Source organism: Solea senegalensis, linkage group LG20, assembly GCF_019176455.1.
Source record: "Solea senegalensis isolate Sse05_10M linkage group LG20, IFAPA_SoseM_1, whole genome shotgun sequence".
Classification (NCBI taxonomy): Eukaryota; Metazoa; Chordata; class Actinopteri; order Pleuronectiformes; family Soleidae; genus Solea; species Solea senegalensis.
In genome coordinates, this window is record NC_058039.1 from 8,086,032 (window position 1) to 8,104,640 (window position 18,609).

The following is an 18,609-nucleotide window of genomic DNA, read 5'->3' on the forward strand; positions in this document are numbered from 1 at the left end:
ATAGCAGTGAATTACGCGTCCTACGAAACGAAGATCGTAATGTTTGGAAATGTATTTAAAATCATCTTCACATAAGTTATTTGTTGTGGTAAAAAGATGCGTTCAAATGTTTCGCCCGCTGTGCTTGTATTCCGGGTGTTGAACCTCCCCTCTCGCAGTACAGTACTGTGGTACATCCCAAATGAGATGTCATTTCCGCAGAGTCTTTCCCCTGCTGAACACGTGAAACCAGTTGACATTGTGCAACTTCTCCGCTAGTAATGGGATCTGGTTAAGGGTCACCACATTCCAGTTCACAAATTGTGAGTGAAAAGGAATTGTAAATTAACTCAATCCAGTCAGATTTGTTGTATTTGTTCCAGTGTATGTTTTACAAGGTTTGCAGAGCGGATTGTCATGCTAGCTTGCTAGCATGTAGTATTAAATAGTACATAGCTGCCTGTCTCCTTAAAATGCAACCATATATTCTACTGGTTTACAAAGCAAACGGGAATCTAACACGAGGACTGCTAAACATACATCCAACCTACAGTTCTATATGAGTTCACTGTACTAGCCATTATGTGCGCTGTGCCACAGCATGAAGTAGATTTTGTCTCACTAAATAATACACAATAGAGTTCCAGTAAACTATGAAGTTGTCATTTAAACCACTCTTATTTACCGTGAACCACCTGCTGCAGCTCATATTCATAATTCACAATAAAAATCTGACACATTTGCAAATAATGTTGTCCAACTCTTAAAACGTCTTTGTTGTTTACTATACAGAATAATGTGTTTTGTTTTAGTCTCCCTTTTATTTTTATTATGTCCTTATGCATATGTTTCATATGTGACATCTTTTTCTCTGCAGGGTCACCATGAGTTCATCCCATGCGCTGCTGTGTCTGAGATGCAGGAGTCATCTTAGCTCCAAGACGATGGCTGCTACGTTGCTGTATTCCACTCAAGTTCGCCACTACGCGACGATTACAAATGCAGCCCCCAAAATCCAGAATGGATTGTTATTTTTTAGAGGGACTCACAGAACAATGCAGAAGTGGAAGCAACACATGTTCTGTTTCAGTGACTTTGCCAAACATTTGGAAACAGAGACCAAGGAAGTCAAGTTGGCAGAGAAGTTATCAAGAACTGATGTTGTTGTATATGAGAGCCCAATCCTGCCTATCATAGATGCTGTGTCTGTGAATGAAAGGCAGGTGCCATTAGGTACATATTGGTTTGTTGTTGATTACCATACAAGAATATTAACAGAGTAAAAGATGTGATGAATGCCTTATTTTATCATAGTACACTAGAAACTGATACTTCTTGGAGCACAGAGCAGCTATGTCGGTGCAAGTTTTTCTTGTGTGTGTTGAATTTTTTCCATTTTGATTTCCTTCATTCACCAGATTTGGATGCTACAGACGAACTTTCTGCATTGGAGGAGATCAGCGATGAAGAGGCAATCAGTATAACTCTACCTGCAGCCATGCCCCCAGCCTCCACATCTCTCAGAGACTACATTGACAAGTCTGAAACACTCAGCAATCTGGTTCAACTAGGTAATCAACTTGTAAATAATACCATTTGTATTGTGCTTATTTAAGCAGTTTGGGAGCATATCTAGAGCAGTTGTCATTAAATTATCAGTTCATCTGCTTTTTTCTGATTATTCACCATTTTCATACAATTTCAGGTGTGAATCTTTGGAAACTTGAACAAAGGCCCAACGTGGGATCTATGCTACTGAGGCTCAACTACAAGACAGATGTGGCCCCGAGGCTGCTGTTTCTCAAAGACATTGGGGTGGAGGACTCTCGCTTAGGCTTTATCATCACACACAACCCCTACATTCTTACTGAGAGTTTGGAAAGCCTGCATGCCAGGTGACATGAAAGGGACAGGTTGAATTTGCCCTGTTGTTACTAATCACACAAAATATTTATATATTTTTGTAGCTGACATTGGTCCTTTTACAACACTATGTTCATAATGGTCTGTTTTTGTTGTTTGTAAAGAGTGAACTATCTCAAGTCAAAGAACTTCAATTCTGAGACTGTTGCATCCATGGTATCCAGAGCTCCATATCTACTAAACTTCAGTGTGAAGAGGCTGGACAACAGACTGGGATTTTATCAGCAGCAACTCCAACTCAGTGCTTCTAATGTAAGTGTCTTTCTACAAGTATTACCACAGTGTGTTGTAATAATAATGTGTTGATAGAAAGTAGAGCAGCAAATCTGAGCTTGTTTTGTTTCTCTTTCTAGACCCGGAACATTGTAGCCCGTCTACCCAGACTCCTGTGCGGCAGTTTGGAACCTGTTAAAGAAAATCTGAAGGTACTGAAATGACAAAACATCTTTATTGTTATCCATTTTTGATCGACTTGCTCTTTTTAAATTTTTATTTTTTATTTTTGTGTATATCTGTCTATCGTGATTCCCCAAGGTATGCAAAATAGAACTTGGCTTCAAGGAAAATGAAATCCAGCACATAGTAATTGCCGTGCCAAAAGTGCTGACTGCCAATAAAAGAAAGCTCACACAAATATTTGACCTTCTCCACAACACCATGAAGGTGCCACACCATCTGATCACCAAATTCCCACAGGTATGTTAAAATGCTGGTTGTTTATATATATGTATGTATGTATATATATATATGTATATTGAACTAACACATATACAGTATATATACAGTATATGTGTGTGTATATATGTATATACTGTATATGTGTTGGTTCATTCAGAACTATGCCCTGATCGTTTTTCCTCTCCTAGGTCTTCAATACTAAGTACTTGCGTATCAGAGAACGCCACCTGTTCCTCGAGTACCTTGGAAAAGCTCAGTATGACCCAGCACTTCCCAGCTACATCTCTCTGGACTGTCTTGTCTCCTTGCCAGATGAGACTTTTTGCACTGACTTGGCTTCAGCCTCCCTGGAAGATTTTTATTTGTTCCAAAAGACAATTTGATTCCTCATGAGAAGACATAAAAATGGACCAGCACACAGAACAAAATACCATATTAGATATATGCAGATATAAATGTAATTAAACATGTAATAAAGAGCATCGATTGACTTTGAAATAAAAACGTTTTCTTTGTAAATAGATAAATCTTAATTGTAATTTTTGTGAAAACAAAAGACAGAATGTGATGTTTAATACGTTTATCAGAAATACTTTATTAATCCCCAGGGAGAAATTGTTTATGTCACAGGTGCTCCTGACAATACAAAGGTGTAATTAGATTAAATAGTATAAAAATACCTTCTAGGCTCATGGTTGGGACCCTGTCTGCACAATCAGTGGCATTGCACCCAGATACTGTTAATAACTTATTTTGGATCTGATGTAAACACACACACAAGGTCTTTGGCAAGGTGTCTACATATTTATTGTGATGATTATGCTGTGCTTTTGGCAAGTGGTATTAACATTAAATCCGTAGACAGGATATTGTCTACTACTGATAACTTGAATTAAATTTCAGATAGAATGACTTTGTAGACATCTATAATGACAAACCCCATACACCTAGATGGGAAAAGTGGCCTCATTCTGACTAGTAAAAACTGAAATACTCAATGTGACGTCATTTTGACAAGTAAGAATGACGTCACGGATTTGTAATGTCAGATCGTCAAACTTGGCGATTAATCGTTATAAAGGCTTAACACGTGCTTGATGGATATATTTCTTGGCATTGTCATGTCCATACGTTGTATAATGTATATAATTAACAAAAACGTGTTTAAATGATGAAGGAAATGTAACGTGCACAGCGACCTCGTACGCCTTACCCATGATGCACAGCGGTCGTCCTTAAAATCAAAGATGGCGTCGAGGGCACCAGGTAAAATAATATCGCTCTTTACTGATATTTCCAGCTAAAAATTAAACCTTCAATGCGCGTGTTATAACGATGCTGCGTGAAACGAGTTGTACTGCATCAAATACTATGTTTGTGTTCATTTACTCCGGCTGAATTCCCCTGTAGACCCTAGAGTCGAGAGCTAATGTCCATTGTTGTAAAATAAACATTATACCGTTTTAAACACCGCATGACACCAGTGTATATGTCTTGTTGGGCTAAAGTCGTGTCATAGCAACTATACTTCGTTGTCTGCTATCATTGGCTCCTCGCTATGAGATGAAGTTGTCTTTATTACGCAGTTAAAGATACATTTACTCGATTTCAAATGGACATGTTATTTACTATTTATCGTGCAGTAATCGGTGTGCTGGTTAGATAACATGCGCTTGAGAGGCATTGTTGTTTGTGCTATCATCAACAAAAACGTGTTAAAATTTTGAAGGAAATGTAACGTCTATTGCGCAACGACCTCGTACGTACGTCTTACCCATGATGCACAGCAGTTGTCCTTAATATCAAAGATGGCGTCGAGGGCTCCAGGTAAAATAATATCGCCCTTTACTGATATTTCCATTTAAAAATGAAACATTTCATGCGCCTGTTATAGCGGTGTGAAACGTGTTGTCCTGCATCAAATCCTGTGTTTATGTTCCTTTAATCCGGCTGAATTTCCTTTTAGACGCGTGTAATTTATCTGTGTCCTCTGGTGTCCCCGTACTATGCTAAGCTAAGGGTGTCTATCGGCTAACTTTAGCCTGGGATCGAAAGCTAATGTTCATCGCTGTAATATAAACATTATTTAGTTTTAGACAAAGCATGACATCAGCTGCCTTAAAATCTAACTAAATATATGTCGCATTCGGCTCTTGTTGTGCTAAGGTAGTGTCATAACAACTGTACTTCATTGTCTGCTATCGTTCTCCTCCTCGCTATGAGGTGAAGTTAAACATGTTATTTACTGTTTACCGTGCAGTAATCGGTGTGCTGGTCAGATAACATAAGCTGAGAGATTTTTGTATGTTGTGAGGTTTTTGTCCTTAAATTGTACGGAATCATTCTGTTAAGCTGTGTCATAGAGTCAAAGAAACTACAACACAATCATTTAGGAGGCTGAAATCAGGGAGATTATTTTTATTTTGTACAAAAAATGTCCCTCAAAAAATACTACTAAATCAGTTAACACTAAATTATAAAAATCAGTAAATAAATGATACCATAAGATGTCAGTAATGTTTACAGCTTCTGAATAACTAACATTAAAATAACTAAAAACTGGAGTATTGTTTCACACTTTGCCAACTTGTATATTTAGTGTATCTTTAACATTTTTAACAATTATTTAAACTTCAAGCACACAGTCCATTTTATTTTGTATGCTGTTATGGTGCTGTCCTCTATGACATGAGTGTGGCAAGAAGTCAATGAATGTAACTAAACATTAATGAAAAGATCCTTCTTTCGGCTTCTCCCTTAAGGGGTCTTCACAGCGGAGCATCTGCCTGAAAGATATTGTTCTTGTTTAACAATGAAAACTAAAAACTCCAGACATGAGAAACTAACACGAGTCTCTCGAGAACGGGTGAATGTTAACTAAATGCACCCTAAGAAATTATTATGATAGAGCATAATAATTAATAAGACAGATAGACTAAACAGACTACCGGCAAGACTTTTGGGATTTTGTTATGTATCTAACCAGTTTAAACAAGGGGTCACAACTCAACCCAAGAGCCTCTGTATAAATCTGAGAGGTTTCATGAAAATTGAACTTTCTGCACAGAAATAGTGGAGTAGTAATATACAGTAAAAGATTGAAAAACATGAGTATGAGTACCTAAATATATCCTTAAGTAAAGTATTTGATTACATTTACATAGTTTTCACCACTTATTTAGTGGTGAACTTAATATTAGTGGAAACCTGAAATTGTGAATCATTGTTAAATAGCTGTTGTCCCTTATTATTGATCTTCTCTGTCTGTTCGTCTCTCTTTATGGTCATAGTGGCGACAGGCCGGCTAATGGTTGGATTCAGGAAATGGTTCTACAACCTGTCTGGCTTCAACAAGATTGGTAAGGACAAAGAACAATGTGTTGGGCACAAATACTCCATTCATCCAATGCTACTCGTTAAGAGGTCACTGCTTTTAACGACTTCTAATGTCAATGTATTAGTCCTGGACAAACATTTATTACTTTGCGCCCTGTATCCTGATCATTGCATGTGTTTCTGTGTTAGGTTTAATGCGTGATGACATAATAATGGATGATTCAGATGTGCAAGAGGCCCTGAGGAGGCTTCCAGAGAATGTCTATAATGACAGGATGTTCAGAATCAAGAGGGCAATGGATCTGACCATGAAGCAACAGATTCTCCCGAAAGACCAGTGGACAAAATATGAAGAGGTAATTAATTTAAAATAATTTACCACAGTCAACGTTTATACTAATGTAGAAGCTAGAAAGATTGGAGGATATTGAGTATTTACTTTAACCATGTTGTCCCAAACTCCATACTGACCCAAATCATTTTCCACATAGGATCACCCCTACCTGACACCATATCTGAATGAAGTGATTCATGAGCGGAAAGAAAAAGAAGAATGGACGAAGAAATAGATGGTTCCTCATAAACACTCTTAATCCAATTCTTCAGTCGGTGCATTGTTGTCCCCTGGTGTATTTAAAATGAAATGTGACCTATATACTACACTCATTAAAGAAATATTAATTTTCAAATAATTTTAAATGTGGTTTTTAAAAGAATTTATTGGCAGGACAAAATAACACATCACGTGTAAAAAAAAATCTGTCTATTCTTGTAAATTTGTGATGTAAAGCTTAACAAATCCAGTCATACAAGACTAAATTTAGAATATAGACATAAGAACATATACAATATTTATACTGGAAACTTCATGTATCTACCATAGTCGTTTCATCTTTGTATACATGTGGAAAAACTTGTTGATACCCTTGCAGCTTATAAGAAAGTTTAATTCTTTGTTTTGTTATCTCTGCCATGAATCTGTGCAGGGCAAAAATGAAATCTTGAGACTATGTAGGCATCCTGGAGCAAAAAATGTTACCCAGATGTGGAAAGATCAGTCGTAATTCAAGGGTCCTTCAATGGGATAATGATAATGAGCCACAACAGGCAGCTGAAACTAATCAAGAATGTCTTTTAAAAACATCACACTATTCTCAAATTATCCTCTATGAGGCCTGATCTTATGCTCAGGAAGAGATGCATATGTGTTGGCAGATGCAGATGTCTCACTGGGAGTTACAGATATCACTTGTCAGTGATTGATGCTAATAGTTGTGCAAAACAATATTAAGAGTACCATAATTTCGTCCATGCTATTTTCATTTGTTTTATTATTTCAAATGCATAGTTGAATCAAATATCAAAACTGAAGTCTGTTAAACATGGAGGCCAATTACTTTTTGTCAGTTTCAAGAACTGAAGTACTGACAAGCGTATCTGTTGATAAATGCATGTAATGAGCACAGCATGGTGTTAATCTATCGTCAAACATTCAGTTCACTAAGTTAAGTCACTTGTGACTGATGTACTGGCAGTATGACTGCATAAATGTGTCACTTTTCTGTCCATTCACTCAATCATATTGGACGCAAACCTTTTTAATTATCTTTCTGAGACTGTGATCTCCTGTTGTCCACTTCACTTATGGTATCTATAAAGTTTCCAACGATACTGTTAAAAGACTTAACTATGAGTACACCCAGCTCATTGCTGGTTTCATTTATGTCTGGATCAAAAGCCCCTGTGAGTGGGGTACAGACCTTTATGTCCCCCCTACCGCCTCTTTCCAGGATGCCCATCAACTGGCCCCTGACTTCCTGAAACAACTCCTTGTTGTAATGCAGTAAGACTGATTCATCCAGAGGATACGTAACATCCTCCGGGTAACACTCACGAGGAACCGGCACCTCTATGTACCTTAACTTAGGAAAGGCAGCAGATAACATGGAGCATAGTCTTCGCAGCGCTGCAGCAGTCAGAGGGTTTCCCAGCAGTTTGAGCTCTTCCAGCACCTGACAGCAAGACAAGGCATCAGTGAGGGCGTCCATGTGCTCATCCTCAATGTTGCATTCTTCAATCGTCAGGCTGGCCAGTGAGCCCGAGCAACGTCTGAGCAGTTTGTGGAAATAAGTGGAAAACGAGCTGAAGATGTCATGTCCACTGATGTCCAGGCGGATCAAGAACTCACTGTGTAGGCTGTTGGCCAGGTAGGTCATATCCAAGCGGTTCAGGCAGCAGTTGGCCAACTCTAAGCGCTGCAAGGGAGTATTAAGATGACTGCAAAAAAAAAAATTAGTTTGGGATGAAAATAATGTTTAGCTACAATCATTTATATTTAGTGAATAGCAGGCAAATATACTGTATCATAGTTATCATAGAATTCGGGCAGCTGATGTCCAGTATTTGATGCCAATTTTCTTTTTTCCCCCACCCATCTGATAAAATATAACAGTCAAATAATAAAAAACAAAATGACACCATGCAGTGCCCTTACATATTTTAAATAAAAATAAAGACTTGGACTTTTCCATGCAAACTTTTGGATGAAAATGATGTTTTCACCAACTTATCAAGTTTATGAGAACAAAATGTATAAACTTAAATGATACTGGACTGATTATTAAAAAAAAAATGGCCAATGTTGACAATTAAAAATGGCAAAAATCAGTCTTTGTTTTGGGACCTACTGCGCTATTATTTTGATTTTATAGTTTTTAACAAGTCTAACTGTTTAAACTGTAGCCACACACTGGCATCACATCAGTTATTTTAACAACAACTCCATTCTTTTTTAACAAACCCGTACTTATACAAGATCCTTTAAAGCTGTGCTGTGCTCTAATGCTGTTTAAATATTATTATGAGCAACATTAAAGCTTTTGATACCAAGATTAAAACCAGAGCCATCTGTCATCTCTTACTCACGTAAATAAACAGACAAACAAGGACACGTTATTTCCTTTGTTTATCTCTACACCCGTCTATTTTCTCACCTCAGCAGTCTGCGCAGGTGTCCAGTGAGTGTGGAGAATCCCACGTAGAGCTCTGTCATACTGCTCAGCTGTGCCAGCAGTTTGCCGATGGTGCCCAAGACATCATCATCAGCAACCAACCTCCGGACATCCAGCGACCCAGCTGGAAGGGTCAGAGACTGCAGTTTAGTGAATTCCACCCTGGAAAGCAGCACCTCCAGGTGTACGGCCTCCAGGGGAACATTGTGGACCACCTCTAGCTTTGTGATGGACTCAGGTTCTGCTAGGCGTAAGACATAAAAGAGCTGCTTGAGAGTGAGGGAATCGGCTCTGAAGCTGACAAAATGAAGCTTCAGTGGACAGTACCGGCGGAGGAGGAAGGCCTGAACCACAAGGTCATAGTTGCGACCTGTGACAAACCCATTCATACGGACATCAATTGATATTTCAAAGGCAGATTGAGGGACGTCACTGTCTTGGATGGCCACCATGGTCTCATAACACATTTTGGACAGGAGATGTGTTCTTGCCCATCGACCCAGGGTGGACTGGCATGGGCAGTCCTGGTGCTTGATGTCTTTAAGGGCAGTGAGGTCCACCACATGGAGGCACTTGGCATACGTTCTTGGTGGTGACAGGATATAATCCTTATGAAAACAGGAGAAAACGGTAAAATCTTTTAAAAATCAATGTATCACAATTTATATTTACTCCAAGCCAGAAAATGTAATATAGGTTTGTTTGAGTCAGCTGATAAAGAACATTGCCATACATAGTGGAAGAAGAAATGCACGGATACATGTGAGTTTGATGTAAACATGAGCAAATGTACTCATGTCCAGCTCAAGAATTACCTTTAAGGCGTTCAGAAGTGCCTCTAGACAAAGACGGCAAGTGCGTGAGGTGAGGTCCATCTGACAGTCCACAGTCTTTCCCAGGAGCTTCTGAAGGTTGAGCTCAGGGAGAGGCCATGTTTGGACCAGAGCACGCAGCAGATCAGCCTGCTCGTGCAGGCAGCAAGCCTTAAAGATGAGTGGGTAGAGATTAAAAGACAAACAGTTGAGGTTCTCCAGAGCAGCTGGACCACCCTGGACGAAACCCTCGGCTGCAAGGAATCGCAGGGACTTCATGTTTCCAGGTTCTTTTCCTTGCTTGTTCGTCCAAATGGATCAAAGACTCTCGGTGGGAGCTGCTGTCACACAGCTCTGTCTTTGTTGATGTCCTTTGTTGCCGTCTGTGTGGCTGTCGAGAATTTGTCTGGGACAGGGATTACTGTGCTGAGGCAGGAGCAGGGCACGAGGGTCTCGTGGTAGGTAAGTGTGTTGGGTTTATTTTTAGAAACAGCTGTCTCACATCCTCTGGTGGGGCACGGTGTCTATTTGCAACTCTTGCCATAGAGATAAACAAGAAGAGCTGCTGGAAGCTGGTCACTATTCAAAACACTTCTTTGTTAGACCCCACACACACAGGGGGTTGCATGAGCTATAGTTATGAACTACAAAGTGAATACATGTTTTCCACTGAATTGGCATTCCAGGACGTAGTGTATGTGACTCTACAGAAAATGATTTGCTTAAGATAAAAGTGAAAAGTCACATTTGATGTGTCTCACCTGAACCTGGGTCCAGTGTGTGAGTGAAATGCATTTATGAAGGGTGGTGGTGGTGGTGATGATGGTGGTGGTGCTCATGGTGATGATGGTGCTCATGTCGCTGGGCCAGAGAGGCCCCACAGGACACAGGATTTTTATTTAATATGTTCCTATCCTCCCAGGGTTGATTCTGGAAACCAGGATGCCTGAGGGGTGTGTGAGCATCTCGTAGCCTGCAGCGATTCCTCTTGCTGTGAGTATGGTGGGGGACACTGTGCGCTGGGGGGTTACACTGGGTAGGGTGGCACCATGAAGCATGATGTTGGCTATGCCACCTGCAGGACTTTGCTTCTCCTTTGCTCCCGTCTTTCCCCATTGAACTGGGCTTATTTTTTGAGGGGTGAAGGATAGGGGGATTTACAGGAGACTCAGAGAAGGTGCAGTGCTCCTTTCCTACCATTGTGTGGTGCTGAAGAGCAGAGTAAATGTGGTCTTGTGGTTCCTGACAAGGTGTCTCTGGAAAAATAGAGGAAGGCCATTAATGGCGCATTTCTAGCACTACTCAGCTATAATCTGTCAAATACAGCCCTCAGTGAAATTATGTCATTTATGTTAAATACATTTTCTGCAAGTGAAAACTGCATTTCAACAGGTACAAAAGACTGTGTGAGCGATAAACAGAGTTAGTCCTAAATTAAATCAGTCCCACAGGGGAAATTCCTTCTCTGCATTTTTTCCTCTACTAACCTTACTAGAATTGAAAAAATAGAAACCCCTAACAATGGGATCGCTCAGGAGTATCCTAGCCCTTTTATGACCTGGTGGGGACTCAAACTAGCTCAAGCCAAAGGGTGTACTAAGTTCCCTGACCGGGAATCAAACCTGGGCCGTGGCGGTGAGAGCGCCAAATCCTGACCACTAGACCACCAGGGAAATCTGAGTCAGTTTGAGGTACGTATGATATTTTGGGTCAAGTGAAATACTTAATTTGACTGGTTGCACCAGTAAAAAAATGCAGTTTTCAACTGACAAAGTGACAGAGAAAGAGATAATTTAATTTAATTTTCATTAAAAAGGCATTTCGAGGCAGAAACATCTTTTCTGCCATAAGACGGGGGCTGTTATCGCTTTAATATAACAACAAATTCTCAGTTTCTATACCTGTGTTGTCAAATTTAGAGGTGTAGTTCTCAATGCCAGCAAGATCCAGGTAGTGGTTTCTGCGCTCTATGTTTTCATCTACACAGTAGAGTTTCCTCACTGGGCATCCTGTCTCCTGAGACCCACTTTGCTTCTGTTCTGTGACTGCTGTTAAACGGGAGAGCGACAAAAGCGTCAAATCATAACTTTGCCTCGACAGTCTTGGTTTGTTTATAATACAAATGTCATTGTACCTGTTTGTGAAATCTTGTTTGGGCAAGTTGAGGGAGATACGGCTAACTTGATCTTCAGGGGCGTGCGTTCAAAGCAGGGCTGCTTCACTGATGCCTCTAAAGCCTCACACATGGAATGCATCATACTGGACATGTCCTGCAGAACACACACACACACATGCTGCATATTCACACAGTGAACAGAGACCCTACGAACAGTATGAATCTTTAACACAACAAATGAGAAAGAAAGCAACCTTCTTTGTGGCCTTGGTGCGGTTGTCAACATTGTATAGTGTGAAAGTCCACTCCTGCTGAGAGTCCTCCTCCAGCACCATGTCCGTCTGTGTGTCCTGTACATACACATAGTGTCAGAAACACATGCTCTCTGCCACGGAAATTACATCACATTATTTGACCCACAATCCACTGGTCAGAGGCACAAAAACTCACACCCACGTTGCTTTTCTTCTTCTTTGTTTCTTTATTGACCTGGAGGTGGACACTTTTGTCCCTGTCAGGTGTCTTCTTTGGCGTCAAAACCACTGAACAACACACAATGACATTATTCATCAGACTCCACAGTTTAAAGATGGCTAGGACTGCGTGACAAATATGGACAGTTTGCCTTAGATATTCAAAAAGATTATTGTTTTACAGTATGTCTATGCAGACCACAATTAGCTGGATTCTTCATATAGTTTCAGTATGATGCACATAACTTGACTCACCCTGCAGGTTGCAGATATAGTCAGAACTGATTCCCCTCACTCCTGCACCTAATTTCTGAGAGGAAAGGGGAGAGACAAAAACATTGGAAAGAAGAGAGAACACATCACTAATGACACAGAGATGACTGAATTGTCAAAATCAAACTTGCAATAATTACAAGACCGTAGGTCACTGCATCATTAATGAGTGTTCTTTATTTCACAAAGAAAAGGATCAAGTCGTTAGGATTTAATGTGATTCGTGAAATCTTATTAAACAATCACTGGTCAAAGGTTATTAACTTCCAATACATGTACGCTGATTTATTATTTGAGACGGAAAATTGTGTTTTAGAGCCATTTGAGGAGCAGAAAAGCACAATTTTAAGAACTATTCAACTGTTTGTATTCAACTAACTGCATACACTATCAAGTTGCAGATAAAGGATGGAAGTGGAAAACGTGCTTTCTCGCTCCATTCTCGATGTGTAGGATTGATTTAAACCATCAAAAACAAACAAAGAACTAAATATAAACATATAAACATGATTTAAACCATCAAAAACAAACAAAGAACTAAATATAAACAATCAGCAGTATACATACTACACTGTAAGGACTTCACTGGGACTGAATGTTGGATTCAACAAACCAACCACTCCTCCTGGATAATTATGTGAGACAATATGAAGCTGACATGTGTGGAGATTTAAACCCTGCTCTTGACAGCGACTATACTTCATCCATGTTCTTACAGTAAAAGTCATCCTCCCTGTCACGGTTACATCACTACATTAGTATATACATTTTTACATTTATTTACTTTATTTACTGTTCCTATTTTTACTGCTTCAGCTTTTTTTTACGGAAAACCCTGTTGGGAGAGAAACTTAAATATAAATTCAAGGGGAAGCCTTGGATCTAAGGATGGAAACAGAGAGTAAACATCTGTGCATTTCAGAATTTACGGGCAGCAGTGTCATGGAGAGTCAAACAACCATGGCCTGGAAAATCTAATCACAGGAAACACAGTACAATTAAGAACAGAAACTCCACCACAACTTTGCATGAGATTATGTCTTTTTTTCCACTGTATTCTCTGCTCGTAACGTGTCATAAACACAACCGGAGACAATGACGACAGTAATATGTTGTCAGTTTGATCATATTTCACTAAAAGTGAATTTACTACCAGTCCAAGAGGAAACACTGTGATCTTTGGAAACACAAACAGCTGTCCATTTTATTTTACACACACAATATGGTCGCACAGATGACATCAGTTCCTCAGAATCCAGGCTCTAAAATGTGAGCACTTCATTAACTCGAACGATCTCTAACATGTGATGCCATTTACGCAATCTAACGCCCGCCCTTCACCACACTCCACAGCCCTCCCCTCCACTGACCCCACACACACACCCTGACATTCTGCCTGTCTGTCTGTCTGCAGGAGGAAAGCAGAACCAGATGTGGAGAGTTTTTCCTTTTTTTCCCACTGCAGTCCTGTATAAAGACCTCGCTGTTTGGAGTGGGTGGCTGAGCTGCACTTCACAGACTTGGAACTGTCTTTATAGAGACTGCGCAGGAAGGGCGGAAGAATAAATACACGACTCCATCCAAACACCTTTCATGTCTTGGCTGTGATGTGGGCAAACATGAAGCTGTTGTAATAAATCAAAAGGCCACTAATGTTTGTGTTTTTGCTTGTTGTTCTTCAGAATGCTCTCCTCCAACTATTAAGTTAATAGTAATCTATTTAACATCATTTCATTAGCACATATGGATTGATCCAGATAAAAAAAAACAAAACAAACACGTTGAGGTTATGTCACTAGAGCAGAGTGAATTATCAATCCGACATCAAACCTGTAAAAATCTCATCACAGTAAACTCTCTTACCTCTGTCACTTTGCTTTTGTGACTGTGCTCCAGTTCCCTCTGACCAGTCAACACACTGGAAGCCAGACTCCCACCTGCACAACATGACAGACAGCACAAATGTCGAAACACGTGTAGGAAGTAAGACAAGCATGCAGAGCCTGTGAAAGTCTTACCTTCAGGACTTTGTCTGCGCTTCAAAGCTGCACAAAATAAAATGAAAGTTCATGTAAAGTATGATGTATGCACTGAATATGATGATAAATCAGAGTACTTCAGTACTGCATTTCATTTCATGTGAAATCTCACCAAGTTTGGACTGTAACTTTCCCATCGTTTCTGTTCTATCAATGAAAAAATCCACAACGTCCATCCACACCTAACCCTAACACTGAACATCACAACTTCATTTGTGCACACAGGGAATTTCTCAGAGGCAGCGTTTATCCAAGAGTGTATAGGCAGAGAGCGAGAGAGAAAGAGGCTTCCTCTCTGCACACTTCCTCTTTTGCTTTATTTCCTGTTGAACATGTATAGACTTACTATTAAGTTCTGAGCTCGCACAGTGTGAGGAGCCTATATATTATTATTGCTGTTGGGTGATATTTTGTTGGAATTACTTTTTAAATTTTTTTTGTTTAATTTAGTAACAGTTTTGTTTAACGTGTACTCTAGTACAAGTACTCTAATGGAAGAAGTGTCACAACTGCAAGATTTGAAGCTTGAAGTCGGCGTTGAAATCTATCCGGTCATAGGCTCAGTCTATCAGACCCACTTAAGGGTCAAGGAGGTCATTGGACTGGTCACAGTGGGAGAGGAAACATCTTACAGAAAAGAGATAGTGGAGATTAATCTCTCCTTAAATACAGAGACAAACAAGGAGATGATTATTGATCCTAGGAAGAGGATGAAGGAGCACCACACCTTAATATAAATCAGTGAGACACTGGTACCCACCAAGGTTATTATAGTTAATGAAAACTAATAACTAAAATTGAAAAAACATATTTCATTAACTGAAGTAAAAACAAGAACTAGAGTTGTGTGTTTATAAAACTAACTGAAGCGATCTAAAATTGTGGCGGAAATGTGCTTAGTTTTTTAAATTTCATATACATAAGCGTTTTTGGGTTCATATGGAGTGTATTTATTTTTTCTCTGCCGGCAATTTTGCAAGGTTCTATTTTCATTCATAATAAAATATTTTCAATTTGTTTGATTCGTTTAAATGAATCAAACCTTTAGTCTTTTTTAAATTTTGCTCATATTTTTCCTCAGACTGAGCTCCTGAGACCACAGCACTGAAGATCTCACCTGGTCAGACAACACTCCTGAAGAAGGCACAGCAGGAACTGTACTTTTAGCATCTCAACCAAAATTCTCAGCAACTTCTACAGGTGTGCAGTGGAGACTGTCATCACCAGCTCCATCAGTGTGGCCTGGGTGCTGCACTGCTCAGGATGGGAAGGTATTTCTAGAGGCTTTCTAACAGTTTGAGTGATTCAGCATGAGCAGTTTCCTTCTTTGTTGCGTTGGTGACATTATTTTAGTGTCACCATAATTGAGCTATTTTGAGCTTAATCCACAAAAGAAAAACAGAAGATTGTGTAGATTTATGGCTCACATATATAACTCAAAAATAAATCATATTTATACAATCACAGAAAAAAACAGTCAAAACAAGATGTTTTTTGTTTATTACCAAATACAAAACCTATAATCCAACACTGCAGCTGTGTTAACAACTTTTCTGAAACGTGGGTTTCTTCAGTGTCAAACTGCAGCTCATCTTTAATCTGTAGAAATGGCTGTGGTCGACAGCCATTTTTGTTTTTATGTTACATAAATGTACAAGTCTGTTTGAGAGCAACAGAGTTAGTCCGTTTCAGAGTGCTGCTAACTGCTTCCACCCGTCGACTCTTTGACAGTGAGGGCTGGCGTTGGTCCTATGTGGGTCCAGATGTAGCCTTTTTCCGGTCGGACTGGGATGGTGGGGAACGGAGAGCTCCGTGACTTGAAATATTCAGAGGGGGCGTGGCACACAAACTCTAGGTACTCCATCTTTCTGGGTAAGTCCTCTTCTGGGCCTGGAACCAAACACACAGTACTTAACAAAGTCAAATAAAATGGCATAAAAAATATATAAAACAGATTTTAGTTCATGTTGCTCACCAACAATGTATGTCCCAGGATCAAAGTGGTCCTTTGGGCTGGCCTGGGTGGGAATTAACCAGGTCAGTGCTGCACTCTTTTCACAGTACTGGTCCTGAACAAAGCCTCGAATCTGAGCATAGTACGACTTCCCATCCTCTTCATCCGTTACTTTGATGACATCTCCTGTCTGGTAATAAACACCCTGTTGGTAGAAGAAAAAAAAAACACTACAAGTGTGACTCTTTTCTTTCATACATCTCATAGGATTGAAGGATGATGAATATGACTTTAATGAAAAGGTCATTTTTGTTTGGTAAGAATTGAGACCATACCTTGTGAAATACAGATTCTGATGTGATGATTGTTGCCACAGATTCTGGTGCTTTGATTGGCTGAAAACCACACACACACACACACCATGATCAAATGCATAAACTCACAGTACAGAATAACATGAACTCTGTTTCTCAAATCCACAGCCAGCTTACATTTTTGAGTTTAAATATGTGTCGTCTTCCTTTTCCTTTTGTGGACACTTTCTTCTCAGATGCAGGAGCTTTGTACTTGGTACTTCTCAGGCGTGCTGACCTTCTGTGGATCTCCTGCTTGCTCTAAAGACACAAAAGAACACAGGTCAGGCATTAAGTTCAAGTTAAGTGTGATTTCATAATTTTCTTTTCCAGAAAAATACTGCATTTTCCATCATTATATTCCAAAGCCCTGTGTAATCGTTATGCCAGGGCAACTATCGATATTGTTGTTAATAAATTAAGAAATCCAACTCTTTCACAGTTAGACCTGATTTGTCACTTTATTATTGTCTGGCAATATATTTATTATCGCACAATTGGTGTATTGTGATATTATTGGTATCGTATCGTGATGTAGTCTATGATTCCCACTACTAATTGTGTGGTATATTTACTTTTGCCAAACTATGAGTCAATAATTATGTCTGAATGCAATTAAATTGAGCACCACCAGCTCCTGCTGCAGACACATCTGCAAAGACACTGACCTGTTTGGCTCCGCCATTGCTGGGTTGAGTGCTGGAGGACATGGAGGGTCCTGCAGCGGCTGTAGCTGCACCACAGCCGCCGCCAACACCAACACCGCCGCCGCTGCTGCTGCAGCTCTTCCCTGTGCAGTTATTACACAGAATCTCTCCCTGGTTTCCTTTCTTCCACATGGACGAGGAGTTCGTCTTGCAAACAGCGCAGCACGGTTTCAAACCCAGCGGCATCGTCGCTATTGAGAAAACGTCACCGGTTTTCTTTTCTTTTTCTTTCTTTTTCCGAAGAAACGACTTCAGTGTTCCAACAATGAGAAGAAGAAGCTGCTCAGTCTGCTCACCGTTTGTCCGTCACCAGTGTCAGACTCCAGCACAGAGACACGAGTGTCCTTAATACCACACACAGACTTAGGACAGCTGCTATAACATGAGGATATTCATGATAATCACGCCAACGTTCAATTTTACAGCGGATTGTTTGTATGTGTCACTCGATCACCGCCATTGCTGAGCGCCGCCGCTTCTTCTTCATGTTTAATGGCGAATTGCCACCATTCGGGGCACTATCGCCACCAAGTGGTGACGTGTATAGTTATAGCCTATAAATGTTTAAATTTATTAAATAAAAAATAAATTAAATATTTTAAAATGGAGTTCACATAGTCATTCACATTTTTTCAAGCCCATGGTTTAGGTTGCAGTTTGTTATTTAACTGCATTCTTACGGCTTCTTTTATACTAGACCTTTGTTAAACTCTTCTATTTAGATCAGGATTCGTGCATTCAGACTAGCGCCACCACTGGTCTGGATGACAGTGCCAACCTTTAGGGAATGCGGCGTGTGGGCCACATTTGGCACCCAAATCGATTTCATGTGGCCCGTGACTTAATATCAAGTTACAATGAGTTGTTTTTGTCAGCTGTTTTTGTAGATACATTTTGCACCATGACGGTTTTTAATGGAAAATTAGATATTGTTTTATATCAAAACAAGCACTTT

General features: G+C 39.8%; 5 protein-coding genes, 1 long non-coding RNA gene and 1 other non-coding gene across 8 annotated transcripts; 3 read left to right on the forward strand and 4 right to left on the reverse strand.

Moving 5' to 3' along the window:
* The first annotated feature begins 203 nt into the window (after nucleotides 1-203).
* On the forward strand, nucleotides 204-3,070 carry mterf3 (mitochondrial transcription termination factor 3). Its single transcript, XM_044053458.1, has 8 exons — nucleotides 204-302; nucleotides 857-1,212; nucleotides 1,398-1,550; nucleotides 1,685-1,874; nucleotides 2,007-2,154; nucleotides 2,256-2,327; nucleotides 2,437-2,598; nucleotides 2,769-3,070. Exons 2-8 carry the CDS (start codon nucleotides 864-866, stop codon nucleotides 2,961-2,963), a joined length of 1,269 nt encoding a protein of 422 aa, XP_043909393.1. The 5' UTR covers nucleotides 204-302; nucleotides 857-863; the 3' UTR covers nucleotides 2,964-3,070.
* A 696-nt stretch (nucleotides 3,071-3,766) lies between these two features.
* On the forward strand, nucleotides 3,767-6,605 carry LOC122786922 (cytochrome b-c1 complex subunit 7). 2 transcript variants are annotated; one of them, XM_044053460.1, is made up of 4 exons: nucleotides 3,767-3,846; nucleotides 5,871-5,939; nucleotides 6,106-6,272; nucleotides 6,408-6,605. In XM_044053460.1, the coding sequence occupies exons 1-4, from the start codon at nucleotides 3,828-3,830 to the stop codon at nucleotides 6,483-6,485; spliced, it is 333 nt and encodes a 110-aa protein (XP_043909395.1). In that variant the 5' UTR covers nucleotides 3,767-3,827; the 3' UTR covers nucleotides 6,486-6,605. The 2 variants fall into 2 exon arrangements, with proteins under 2 accessions (XP_043909395.1, XP_043909396.1); XM_044053461.1 differs by lacking the exon at nucleotides 3,767-3,846 and adding an exon at nucleotides 4,329-4,407.
* Nucleotides 6,606-6,622: 17 nt separating this feature from the next.
* Nucleotides 6,623-10,482, reverse strand: lrrc14b (leucine rich repeat containing 14B). The gene is made up of 3 exons (XM_044053456.1): nucleotides 9,743-10,482; nucleotides 8,910-9,535; nucleotides 6,623-8,193 (listed from the first exon to the last, which is right to left on the reverse strand). The coding sequence occupies exons 1-3, from the start codon at nucleotides 10,016-10,018 to the stop codon at nucleotides 7,515-7,517; spliced, it is 1,581 nt and encodes a 526-aa protein (XP_043909391.1). The 5' UTR covers nucleotides 10,019-10,482; the 3' UTR covers nucleotides 6,623-7,514.
* Nucleotides 10,153-14,243, forward strand: LOC122786923. Its single transcript, XR_006362503.1, has 3 exons — nucleotides 10,153-10,201; nucleotides 10,662-10,732; nucleotides 14,016-14,243. It is a non-coding gene; the product is annotated as an uncharacterized LOC122786923 (long non-coding RNA).
* Nucleotides 10,478-14,834, reverse strand: LOC122786921 (protein naked cuticle homolog 2). The gene is made up of 9 exons (XM_044053459.1): nucleotides 14,753-14,834; nucleotides 14,620-14,646; nucleotides 14,465-14,538; nucleotides 12,584-12,638; nucleotides 12,312-12,397; nucleotides 12,110-12,205; nucleotides 11,874-12,009; nucleotides 11,641-11,787; nucleotides 10,478-10,995 (listed from the first exon to the last, which is right to left on the reverse strand). Exons 1-9 carry the CDS (start codon nucleotides 14,814-14,816, stop codon nucleotides 10,535-10,537), a joined length of 1,146 nt encoding a protein of 381 aa, XP_043909394.1. The 5' UTR covers nucleotides 14,817-14,834; the 3' UTR covers nucleotides 10,478-10,534.
* On the reverse strand, nucleotides 11,341-11,412 carry trnae-cuc. The gene has a single exon. It is a non-coding gene; the product is annotated as a tRNA-Glu (tRNA).
* Nucleotides 14,835-16,123: 1,289 nt separating the features above from the next.
* Nucleotides 16,124-18,136, reverse strand: gatad1 (GATA zinc finger domain containing 1). Its single transcript, XM_044052873.1, has 5 exons — nucleotides 17,616-18,136; nucleotides 17,086-17,208; nucleotides 16,930-16,989; nucleotides 16,616-16,799; nucleotides 16,124-16,530 (listed from the first exon to the last, which is right to left on the reverse strand). Exons 1-5 carry the CDS (start codon nucleotides 17,838-17,840, stop codon nucleotides 16,340-16,342), a joined length of 783 nt encoding a protein of 260 aa, XP_043908808.1. The 5' UTR covers nucleotides 17,841-18,136; the 3' UTR covers nucleotides 16,124-16,339.
* Nucleotides 18,137-18,609: the final 473 nt, after the last annotated feature.

Bases quoted from the DNA above. Each gene is read 5' to 3' on its own strand.
- gatad1 (XM_044052873.1), bottom strand. From the start codon at position 17,840: ATGCCGCTGGGTTTGAAACCGTGCTGCGCTGTTTGCAAGACGAACTCC. The intron at 16,990-17,085 runs GTAAGCTGGCTG...TGTGGTTTTCAG, and splicing joins ACATATTTAAACTCAAAAAT to CCAATCAAAGCACCAGAATC. The intron at 16,531-16,615 runs GTGAGCAACATG...GTTTGGTTCCAG, and splicing joins TCCTGGGACATACATTGTTG to GCCCAGAAGAGGACTTACCC.
- LOC122786921 (XM_044053459.1), bottom strand. From the start codon at position 14,816: ATGGACGTTGTGGATTTTTTCATTGATAGAACAGAAACGATGGGAAAG. The intron at 14,647-14,752 runs GTGAGATTTCAC...TATTTTGTGCAG, and splicing joins AAAGTTACAGTCCAAACTTG to CTTTGAAGCGCAGACAAAGT. The intron at 12,398-12,583 runs GTGAGTCAAGTT...TGTGTTGTTCAG, and splicing joins CTATATCTGCAACCTGCAGG to TGGTTTTGACGCCAAAGAAG.
- lrrc14b (XM_044053456.1), bottom strand. From the start codon at position 10,018: ATGAAGTCCCTGCGATTCCTTGCAGCCGAGGGTTTCGTCCAGGGTGGT. The intron at 9,536-9,742 runs GTAATTCTTGAG...TGTTTTCATAAG, and splicing joins CACTTCTGAACGCCTTAAAG to GATTATATCCTGTCACCACC. The intron at 8,194-8,909 runs GTGAGAAAATAG...TTTTTTTTGCAG, and splicing joins CACCTGCGCAGACTGCTGAG to TCATCTTAATACTCCCTTGC.
- LOC122786922 (XM_044053460.1), top strand. The intron at 5,940-6,105 runs GTAAGGACAAAG...TTTCTGTGTTAG, and splicing joins GTCTGGCTTCAACAAGATTG to GTTTAATGCGTGATGACATA. The intron at 6,273-6,407 runs GTAATTAATTTA...TTTTCCACATAG, and splicing joins AGTGGACAAAATATGAAGAG to GATCACCCCTACCTGACACC.
- mterf3 (XM_044053458.1), top strand. From the start codon at position 864: ATGAGTTCATCCCATGCGCTGCTGTGTCTGAGATGCAGGAGTCATCTT. The intron at 1,551-1,684 runs GTAATCAACTTG...ATACAATTTCAG, and splicing joins CAGCAATCTGGTTCAACTAG to GTGTGAATCTTTGGAAACTT. The intron at 2,328-2,436 runs GTACTGAAATGA...TGATTCCCCAAG, and splicing joins CTGTTAAAGAAAATCTGAAG to GTATGCAAAATAGAACTTGG.